The sequence below is a fragment of the Embiotoca jacksoni genome, unplaced genomic scaffold, assembly GCF_022577435.1.
Source record: "Embiotoca jacksoni isolate LCO1_2020_lvr unplaced genomic scaffold, fEmbJac1.0.p SCAF_29, whole genome shotgun sequence".
In the NCBI taxonomy this organism is placed as follows: domain Eukaryota; kingdom Metazoa; phylum Chordata; class Actinopteri; family Embiotocidae; genus Embiotoca; species Embiotoca jacksoni.
Window position 1 is genome coordinate 772,664 of NW_027185380.1, and position 11,714 is coordinate 784,377.

The window sequence follows — 11,714 nt, forward strand, 5'->3', positions numbered from 1 at the left end:
GCAGGTGGCGTTATAGGTTGTATTGAGCCAAAGATTTGTCACAATGCTTTCTTAACTCCTGGGAAGATAGATGGTGCAGTGTTTTGTACTGCTGCCTATCAGCTGGAAGGTTTGGGGTTTGATTCCCCCTTTGTCATGACTTAAAAAAAATCCTAAGTCATTTTTTGATCGGCATGCATGGCTTTTGGGTCACTTTTTGGCCGCCACGCCACGGGCACACCGATCGACGAAAATGTATTATTTTGATAACTTTTAATTCCAAACACGTTAAGAGTGCACAGACTCAATTTCAAGTCGTTCCGACAAAATCTGTAGGAGGAGTTCGTTAAAGTACAACATGTGTTGCACCTTAATGACCGCCTCACATCTGTATGCGTCTGCCAACCAGGGTACAATAGGTACAGACATTTTTTTTAATTTAATAGACAAGAAGCTGTTCATCGCTCTCAGATGCTTCAACTTACAAGAGAAGCACAAAGTCGAAACAACAGACGGAGAAGAGACGCAATAGTTTGAGCAGGTTTTATTAAATCTCTACGTATTGCTTCATTGTTAGGCTGCGGCTCAAAGCATTCCTGAACATTATCAACCTATTTCTAATTTCCAACTTTAATTCTTGCACATCAATGATTTTTTTTTTTAACTGCAGCAAATCAACTATTTTGACCAACTCGGGTGATAATTATCTGATCAGGTCATTAAAAAAAAACTCGAGTTTCTTATAAATCATCGCAACAAATCAAAACTTCAATTTACTGAACTGTTATGGAGGAAATATCAGTTTTATATCATGTGTAAGAGCAGCTGAATGCAGAGAATAATACCACATAAGTAAACCATAAGCTCATAAGCAGCACACATAAAGTGTAAGGCCTTTTATGTAGGAGGGACTACAGACATAAGTCAGACCTCTTGTATACTAAACGTCTTGTCTTACAGCAGGACTAATATAACAATAGAAATCTCTGAGGTTAAACTGTGTCGTTTGCAAAAGCAGGACTGAAAGACGAACAGTGGAATCAGTGGGGAAGCTTCAGGGTTGTTTTTTTTTCTTCCAGGTTAATATTTCTGTTTTGATGAATCCAGAACATTCTCTCGTCGGCAGACGTCGCAGTTGAAATCCAGCCGGGAGTTTATTTGACCATGCTGGGGAAAAAAGAAAGAGAGGGAGACCCGAATTTATCAGCGATGATTTAAAACAAAAACAAAAAAAATTGTCCTACTGTTGTTTATAATAAGATGATATTAACATTCATCTTGTATGATCCTGCTGCTGTTAACATCAGAGAGGGCAGAAAGATATCGGGACGAGAAAAGAGTCCCAATCTGACCCAAACAAATTCTGTTTTATTAGTCGAATAAAGTAAAGTAAAAGCAGCAGAATCAAGTGGAAATCTACTCCATTACACAGAAAATAATGGTATTTAAAATTTAATAAGAGCTTAATTTTGTTGTTGGGTTAAAAAAAAGAAAAGAAATTAATAAAAAAAAAAGAAAAAAGAAAGGAATAAATAAAGGATAAAAGGACAAAGAAAAGGCAAAATTCATGAGTTTTCTTAACGAAGTTACTGGAAACTTCAAAAAGTACTGTTTTTACTCTTGTAAATGAGTAAAAGTAAAAAAAAAAAAAAAGGAAATATTACCTTACTTTTGTATTTAAACAATAGTGTGAAAATAAAGTCGGTTAGCTTAGCATAAAGACTGAAAACATGGGAAAACGGAGTTTAACTCGAAGGTAAAAATATATATATATATTCCTACCAGCACCTTTAAAACTCACTAAACATAATCAATTGTTTAAAAATCGATGTAAACACCCATACTTTAATTTTTGCATTAAACAAAAAAACCCCGAAGTGTTAATTACAGAGCTTTACAGGAAACAGCGTCCGCATGCGTCGAACCGTTTTCCCGTTTCCGCTCTCTAGGTTAAAATCATCTAACCGGCTACGAGGTGGCTTATTTTGCCGAAATGTTGAACTGCTCCTTTAAGTGTTGTTATTTAGCCTGCTGCTGTCCTGTCCGACACTCACACGCTGGTCTCCTTGTAGCGGTCCAGGGCCTCCCGAGCCACCACCTCGGAGAACTTGGGGTCGGTCCAGGGCACGTCGCCCGGCACGGTGATGTTCATGGCCGGAGAGTCGAAGAGCTGCACGGACACTTTGGTCTCTGCGGGCTGCGTCTCCCCGCCGGACTTCTCCTCGGGGTCCCTGCTGATCACCTGAAGTGCCGCGGAGGCAGGGTTTCAGTTTAGCTGCTTGATTATTCAATACAGTAACTGAATATCGACAGGATACCTAATTGCCGGGTATTTTGATAATCGCTTAAATACATATATTTTTTTCCAATAAAAATGTCAGGATTCGCTGCGTGATTTGAGATAACATATTCCAAACAACTGGCATTTATACCACCTTGTAGCACTTTTTCAACCCTTGTATTTGTTCAATATTATTTAATAGCACAACTGTAGCTACACAGCTAAAAGTAAGCATGTCCGAAAACCTCAACGGTTTTTTTTTTGACATCACAAATATTCTCATATTTTCAGATTTCTCCGTATTATAACACAGATGCTCCATAAATTACTTCGATTTCTTCCTCCATTTTCTGTACCTGCCAGTTAGAAAAATTTGTATTTGAAAGTTAGTTATGTGTATATACATTTTTTAACAGATTATATAACCAAAGGGGTTGCTTGTTAATCAAACCAAGACTTAACAATTTAGTCAACGATTCCATATTGATTTGAGCGAGAAGTTGCATGTTTGACCCGTGTGTCCCCCCCCCTCCCCCATTTGTACTTATAGGTACTTTGTTTTTCTGTCTACTGACAGCTGGAAAAACAAAGACGGACTGCGGTGAATCCCACTGACAAGTCGTCCTACGTACCGTCTGAATGCGGAAGAGGCCGTCATTGGTGTTGTTCGCCAGAGACGAGACCCAGCCGAACCGCTGGTTGAACAGGTCCAGGATGGAGGAGGTGTTGAACATCTTCTCCTCGAACCTCTTCAGCAGGGAGTTGTACTGCTGGGTGAAACGTTCGGCCAGAGCCAGGGCCTCCTCCAGCTCCTCCTTCAGGGGCCCCTCCAGAGGTCTGGTGCCGGAGCAGTCTGTGAACGCATCGCTCGGAGGTAAATGAAATGCAGCAGAAAGACGTCTGTCGAAAATGTCGTGGATATTTTGGACCGACGGAAATTAAACAGAGCGGCGGGTCAGACTGTTTTCAAAAAGAGAAACCGACTGTTTCAGCTGTGTGACATTAGATCAAATTTGAATGTTTATAAAGACATTTCCGTGAGACGTCCCTCTGAATTTAAATCTCTGTATGTCACATGTTTTCTGTGAGTCCTTTCCTGTTGGTTCATGGCGAAGCAACAAAAACCTCCTGAGCACAAAGGAGGTGTGATTAAATTACACCCTCGGTGAGTCCCGTTAATTAGAAGCCATCCCTCTTTCCAACATGGTCATAAATCCTAATTGTGCTGCATCATTATTCATGTCTCCGTGTCCGGCTTCTTGTCAGAGGTCGGATGGATTAAAGGCCCTTTGAGCAGAAATCAATAACTGATCTTTGATAATTTATGTAATTATCGAGGATGTTACGTCTTATTTTTCTCACGTCCTGCCGTCTTTCTTACAATTTACTTAAAAAAAAAAAAAAAAAAAAAAGAAACGGTAGTTTAGCAGTTTTCTCACCGATATGTTGGATTTCTTTGCACTTCTGACACTCGTTGCGGAACTTGATGCAGCCGGCTGAGTTGCGACGGATCTCTCTGCAGGTCATCCGGCCGTTACCGAAAGGTTTGGTGATGACCACGTCCTCGTTCAAGCTGCCATCTGAGGAAAGACACAAACACATAGTTATCTTGTATAAGACCCCCCCCCCTCCCTAAAAAGATCTGCGTGAGACTCAAAAGATTTGTCAAAAGATTATTAAAATGTACTGAAATGTTCACATGTTAACATCTTGTAACGTGTTAGCAACAGTTACTATGAGCCAAACTTCTTGCACATCCTCCAGATACTTTCTGAAGACTGGCCAGAATGTTAAAAAAAAAAAAGAAGAAATAATAATAATAATAATAATAATAATAATAATCGCCATTTTTCAGAAAATCTTGAGAAATCGTACCCTGATTGGGAGAAGTGTCGCTGTCCATGTCCATCATGGAGCCCATGGAGCTGAGGAAGTTCCTGCTCATTCCCATCATGGGGGAGAACAAATTCTGGAAGCCCTGGAAAGGCTCGTGGAAGAGAGAGGGGACGCTTCTGCTGTGACGAGTGTACGGTGACAGGAAGTTAGAAAAAAAGAAGACGGGAGGGCTGTGCTGACCGTGATTGGCCACCTGCGAAGCAAACACAAACACATCAGACACTTCGGCCGGCTGAACTGCTGGTTTAGCTCCACGCTAACCCGGAGGGGGATAAAAACAAAGTCAATCAAACGTCTCTTCTAGACTTTACACAAAAAAAAATTTGTTTTTCTATCTCTGTTCCGCGGGTAAACCGCACCTTCATGCTGTCGGAGAATATGCTGTCCACGCCGTCGGCCATCTCGGTGTATTTGTCCTCCAGGTTCTTGAACTCGCTGCCCTGTCGTTGGCCCTCCTGCTCCAGCACGTCCAGCTTCTCCCCGTTGATCCAGATGGAGAAGGGAGACGTTCTGTTCAGCACGTCCTCCAGCTGCAGATAAAAGGGAGCGCGTTATATTTCAAATCAAACCTCAGATTAATCTTTACTTCTTAAGGTGACTGTCTCGGGAGACGAAGAGCGAGACGGCGGAGGGCAAAGAGTGTCGTAAGTATTTCTGTGTTATTTTGAATGTGTTGTGATGATTTTTTTGGTGTTTTTTTTTAATCTTTTCTGGGACGATGGAGCTAAAAATAGAACCCCGAGATGCGACAGTGGAAACTTTTCTTTATTATAGGAGGGGAAAAAAAACGATTAGTTCCGACAGATAACCAGCAGAAACGTGAAATGGACTGCGTTGAACGAGTTACAAAAGAGGACATTGACCAGCTGCTATCTGGACGAGTCCGAGCCCGGTGTCGAGGTGCGTCTCACCTGCCGTCCCACCAGTCCGGATCCGCTGCTGCAGGTCCGGGAGTAGTATTTGACGCAGGTGCTCTTCAGACAGGGCTTACACTCCTCCCACAGCGCCTTCATGGTGTCGTCACAAACCTCCTCCTCCTGCTCCAGCTTGGTCTCCATCTCCTGAGCCGTCCGCATCGCGTCCTGCATCGAAACACGGGAAACGGTTGTTTCGGCGCCGATCATCTGCCGCCATGTTTGAAATCTGACATCCGTTAATTTGAGGGTTGAAACTAAATGTCTAGATGATCAAATATATGATTTATTTAAGGATTCAAATTGATATAGTGAAAGGGAACAATTTGACCAAAGAATTTTCTGAGGGAAAAAAAAAAAAATAATAGTTGCTTACTCGCAGCAGGAAAAGACAAACGTAAAACACATTCAAGTTCCTGCTTTTAAAAAAACTGATATAAATCACCGGATTTAGTACTTTAGAAGGATTTAGGAGATTATTCTGCTTTTTATTAAGGCAAAAAAAAAAAAAAAAAAAGCCCATTATCTGTTCTACAAACTGCAGACACCTCGAAAGTGACAAAATAGACGCACAAAACGGCATGTTTACAGATGCAGGGTCAAACCATGCGTCACACAACACCAGCGCCGGTGTCTGACTCGTTGGGCCGCGCCTCTACCTCTTTCTGCTCCTTGGTTTTCTCCAGCGCGTCCAAAAACTTCTGGTGCTCCTCGGAAGATTTCTCCATCACGCTCTTCATCTCCTTCACTCCGTTGATGGCGTTTTCAATCTGTTTGTCCAGATACTTTTCTCCCTCGATAGAGATCTCTGTGAATCACATACGACACGCACGAAGTCTTCGGGTTTACACCTCACTCTGGCTCCGCCCACGCCACGGCGCTGCGCGTCGTTGGCGCGCGACAGGAGCAGTCTCCGAACGTGTTTGGTTTGCGATTTAACATCTCATTTATATGGAACATAATTAGCGGCACACTGCGCTACTGCCACCCTCCACTAATATACATTTTGCACATCTCTGTTTCTGCATGTATTACACAACACTCATTGTTCACCTCTGCTCCATCCATTCTGCAAAAGCTTTAGTAATTCCCAACATAATGGGGCTTTAAAGGGTCAGTTCAACCAAAATACACACCAACATTATCTTCATTACTTCTCAAGATGATATTTGGGGTTTTACTTGGACAGGTTTTGAGATCGTTTGCTTTGTTAGCATCACTGAAGAAAGGGGAAAAGTGTCCCGATCAGTCTGGATAATAAATTATTTTAAATCCAATAAGAGATTTTACGCAAACTGACCCTTTACATTTTGCCTCATATTACGTCCATTAACTTACGATTAAGATCTTCTTGCGACGGCGGCAGGATACAGTTGGCTGAGGCCAGAAGAAGAGCCACCACGGCCAGAGACCCCTTGGACCCCTTCTTCCTCATCATCATCATCATCATCAACATCCTCTCTGACTCTCACGGGGCCAGCAGGCAATGATGAGAAAGACCTGAAAAAAATTAATCAGACGCAGAGTCGACGTAAGCTTCCTCCATCCCGACTGGGTTGTGATGTTGTTGTAATGACTCTCCATCTCCAGCGGAGGGCGACATTAGCTGCAGAGAAACCAGAAAGGAGCTACGCAGTAGAAAAAGGACCATGGTTGCTCAGCAGCTTTCCGACCTTACACAGCAAAACATAAATAACTGCCAATCGATACTGATGAATAATTCAAGGTCACGCCCGATGAGAACGGTTCATCTCCTCAGTCTACAGTTTCAGTCATCCAAGTTGGGGACCAAACTGACCCCAGATCAGCGTTTCCTGTAACACTGACCGACTGTGCCTTTCAAAAAGCATTATATAAAGAGAACAGCAGGCTCTTTCTCTGTTTACCCATTTTTCCTCGGACGTGTGCTTGGTCAGCTGCCCATCGATTCAACAATGACAGATTCTGCAGAGGGCGCGTGTGTGTGTGTGATGGCGGATTCCCCCCCCCCACCCACCCACACACACACACACACACAAGATGGACAGAGAGAGAAACTGATCAGACAGATGGACTGGCCTTCTCTCGTCTCGCTACAGCTTTTGCAAGGAGGTGTAAATCGGTGCGTGTGCGAGTCTAAACTCTGTTGATTATTTCTGCACTCGGACGCAATCCTTCCTCTTCCCTTCGAAACGCAGCATTATGCAGCAGGCTGCAGGTTCATTTGTGACCTTGGAAAGCTAAACTTGCAGATTCACTGTCATTTTCTGGAGCGTTCTGTCCCATCACGTGGACTTCATCAGTGGGCGAAGCTGGCTCATCCGTTACAGAGATGGTTCAGTTTTTGATTGCCTGACTGGAATTTCAAGCTTCAGGCAACCTGGACTGTCTCCAGGATTTTTTTTTTTTTTAAGCAAACGCTCTCTGCTGATGAAAGTCACAAAATGTGACTAAAACCTCCCACCCGAAAAAAAAAATTCCAGGAAGACAACCTTGTGCAAAGATTTTTTTTTCATTTAAATATCTGTTAGCAAAATGCCACCTGCCACCAATCAGAGCGGCCTGCAGAGTTTGGCACACGCAGTGGAAAGGCCATCTAGTACAACTGGGATTAAAATGAATGTAGCATTTCTTGTGCTTCATTTCTGCCGCATTAAATTTGGTGAAGTTGCCGCTGAGAATTAGTTTTCTATCAATCAGGAGTTGGTTTCGTGCAAGGCTGTGAAGTTCTTCCACACTAATGTCATTTTCTTCACAGTGGTGTTTCTCTCATGTTGAAACAGGAAGTGAGTCTTTCCTAAACTGCTGCCACGAGCGGATAAAATTCATACAAAGACACATTTATGTGTCTTGGTTTGTTTGTTTGTTTACTTAGTCCGGACCAGAGAGACAAATTACGCGTGTGAAAGTGATTCACTTTCAGTCGAACTAAAGGGGCCTTGTCTGTACCACGAAATATCAAAAGTATGTGGACGAGGCTGCAGTGCAAGCTACATTATGGTAGTTCATTTATTCTACGTCATCCAGGCTAACAGTGATGGAAACGCAACCGTTTTTTATTTTTTTTATTTTTATTTTTTTATGAACTAATCTGTATAAAATGTCATGTTTCATTCAACAAAGTTTATATTTAAAAGCAGAGACTATTTGCTCTCCTGCACTGATTTCTGTTCACTGTCACCTGCTCGCCCACCATCACCTCCCTGTTCCTACGGAAACGTGCAAAGTACAGCCTGCACACCATGTTGTTGTCGCACCAGATTTGTTATGAATTGCCAAAAAAAACCCACAAAAAGATGTAAAACTTTCACATCGATTTGGCACTTAATCTCCAGATATACAACTTTTTTTTTAAGCCTTTCACTGAATGTTTACACCAAGAGAAACAAGACTCAGTGTTTTTAGCGGCTGCACCTTTCAAATAAATTGGTGTTGTACATCATTTTACACACACATTTCCCAAAATACTAAATTCAACCCGACAGATTTGGTATCTTTGCAAACTTTTAGCTCTCCACTAATCAACCCACTAACATGCAACCCTTTTTTTTTTTTTTTTTTTTTTTTTAACATTTTATTTTGTTGGACTGTTAAAAACTCACTCTCTAGATGAAACACTGCGCAGCACATCGTGACTGAACAAATATTCACACGTAGACGACAGAAAAGGTAAGCAAATACAGTTTTTAGTGCGTTTGCACCCGTATCACAAAGTGAGGAGCTGTGGCTGCCGTAGTGCTGGTCTCTTGAGATGGTTTGAATCGTGATGTTTTGTGCTTTCAAATGATATACTGTTCAGTCAGGCTGGGTCGGGGTTAATTGCAGGTTGGAACGGCACTGTTTAAACACTGTGTGGAGTCTACGATCTCATTACAGATAAACTCAAAGTACTGATGATGTAACCTTCCTGGATGTTTATGCGGTCATTTAATCTGCAGTGAGAAGCAAAAAATAAATGTCACCTTCGTCAAATCCGGCGGGACTGGACGCCCACCTGGGAGCGAAGAAATGTCCTACTTTCCTCCTCCCCCGCATGAGCTCATGTGTTCACGAGTTTAACGCAAAAAAAAAAAAAACTACAGCAAACGCAACGAGGACACTATTCACCACATAATTAAACCTCTCGCTTAATTACGTTAGGAACAGGAAGATTTTGTAAACGGGGAAAGGCTGCTTCCAGCACGGCCTTATTTATTTTAATGAGCCAAAAAAAAAAACAGAACTGAGTAAGCCGGAGGGAAAAGAATGAGCAACGCTGAGGAGGAGTGAAAAACACAGACAAAGCCGGAGAAAAGGAGGAGAGAAAGAAAGTTAAACGAACAAGTGCAAATACAGAGCTGTATTATTTGCTGAAAAGCAGCTGCAGGGATCCTGGTTACACAACTGAAAGAGCAACACTCCTCCACTCCAGATGTCGCCTGCGACGCCTTCCAGAAAGTTCAGCTTCAGCTTTAAAAAGTGAAACACCAACCAGCCTCTGTGACGACACCGTCTGTTCAATGTGTTGCGCATCTCCGTTCTTCGTCTTGGCGAGCATTTTCAGAAAGTGTTTTCACGCTTATCAAAATAACTAATTGGTAACTCATTTTTAAACGAGTCATTTTTAAAAGTAAACTTTTGTCAGTTCTGGCATCTCAGAAATGGCACTCAGCGTCTAATCCTATTATTATAGTGACCTGGAATTATTGATTTTGATAGATATGGATATACGATCTTTTTTTTTTTTTTTTAACCTTTTATAGACCAGTGGCTTTCTTACAATAAAATAATCATTATTGTAGCCCTAATTTTGTTTTTTATATCTTATTATATGACAAATCATAATTGAATTGCATTGTATAGTCCTCTGCATGTATAGTTCAATAACAATACATACTGTAAAATATGCTTACAATAATATAATTGTTTCTATAATCTATATGGCTGCAACACTTGTACTACAGAAAATGATTGCAGAAATATTTGCACAATTCATTGATATTGTATATGCTATATATTTCTTTTTGAAATGTAATATCTTTAATTTATTTTAGTTTTCTTCTTTTTTATTCACGTAGTCCTTGGTGTTACCCTTTGACCTGCCTCCGTGCTGCTGCAACTTTTGAATTTACTGCAGGTATTTATGAAATACCTTGTGTGGTATCCATCAGTTGATACCTGCAGGTTATCCTGCTCATATTGTTTCTACTGTTCTTTAACTACTGCTTCTATTTCTGTCTCAAACCCTCCGCAAAAGACTTCCCCCAACGCTGGAACAAGAAGAAACGAATCTGGATGATCTGGGCTCTATCTGCCACAAATGGGACACTGAAACATGTGGCCTCATTTCAGCCTTATTCTAAGTGTTTGGGGATTTCTGCACCCTGAGGTTTCACTTGTCACATGGTCATGGAGAAATTAGGGTCAGCTATAATCTAAAAAAAAAAAAAAATTAAAAAAAGAAGAGGACAAAAGCAATAAGCTTCGGACATTGTTACTACTGTATAACAGTCACTCTACAACATCCTGCATGCACATTCCTTCACATATTGTCAATCTGAAGATATTCAAAAATGGTATCATCTAATTGCGTGTTTATCCATTTGCAGAAAGCGTTGCTGCTGATGCCGCTTTAAGATGTATTAAAGTGAAGCAACCACAGAAGGACGTCATTCACCCTAATCCACTTGTTTTGATCCAGAGATGGAGGTCACACCCATGAGCAAGCAAAACAAACAGCAATTACCTATCCAGCCACGAAGTCAGCATTTATGCATCATTACAAAAATACTGCATGGAATAAAAAAAATTAAGGAGAAACCCTGTAAATAATAAATTAGACGTGATTATTATAATTATTATTATTTTTTTTTTACGATGTGACATTTCATCAGCTAAACCTGGAAAATACAGCCAAATGCGTTGCCCTATTCTATTCTGATTTGTTAAAAAAAATAAAACTGGAGCTATAAAAATCTGCGCAGAAAAAGGCAGTTTCCCCCTCCGAGCATCACCGAGCTGCAGCAATTTTCTCCACTCAGAGAAAATAAAAAGCCCCCCCAGACTCACCTCTGTTTGTTTCCTGAGACTCCAGACCGTCTGAAGCTGCTCCAGACTGGCTGCTGCTCCTACTTATACCAGCGGCTGACGGGAACGAAGCAGACATGTGATTCACTGACGGGACAGCTGCTGCGTCCACGAAATCAAAACCACCCGTGATATAGAAGACAACTTCCTGTAATACTCTTCAAAATAAAACCGCTAGGCGGATTATTATTATTATTTTTTTTTTAGTTCCCAATTTGGCCATAAAGGGAAACACAGGGTATTAAAAACAGTAAGTAAAATCTGTTAATGGTTTTCAAGGAATACCTTCTGCAGAGGGGGTATGAGGGTGTATATTTGCTTTGAGCTCATGAACCAAAACATAAAAAGGTTAGACATAACATACATATTAAAGATGTAAAGCCAATATTAAAAGCAATGAATGACCAAATAATTAATTCATTTATTAATTAATTCATGATAGGCTAACGCAAGTTTTACTTTGAAGCAATATTATCATGTTATCATTGCCTATTGTTTCATTTGACTATATAAGTACTATTAGAGTCAGGTCCGACTATTAAAATACCACTACGAACAACTGATTTGTATGTTCAGACTTATTGCCACAAGCTTTTATT

At 41.1% G+C, this 11,714-nt stretch overlaps 1 protein-coding gene across 1 annotated transcript; it reads right to left on the reverse strand.

Moving 5' to 3' along the window:
• Positions 1–508: 508 nt before the first annotated feature.
• clu (clusterin) lies at positions 509–11,197 on the reverse strand. The gene is made up of 10 exons (XM_069161600.1): positions 11,098–11,197; positions 6,409–6,570; positions 5,730–5,878; positions 5,068–5,238; positions 4,516–4,686; positions 4,136–4,349; positions 3,700–3,840; positions 2,893–3,113; positions 2,034–2,221; positions 509–1,146 (listed from the first exon to the last, which is right to left on the reverse strand). Exons 2-10 carry the CDS (start codon positions 6,524–6,526, stop codon positions 1,134–1,136), a joined length of 1,386 nt encoding a protein of 461 aa, XP_069017701.1. The 5' UTR covers positions 6,527–6,570; positions 11,098–11,197; the 3' UTR covers positions 509–1,133.
• Between the last annotated feature and the right edge of the window lie 517 nt (positions 11,198–11,714).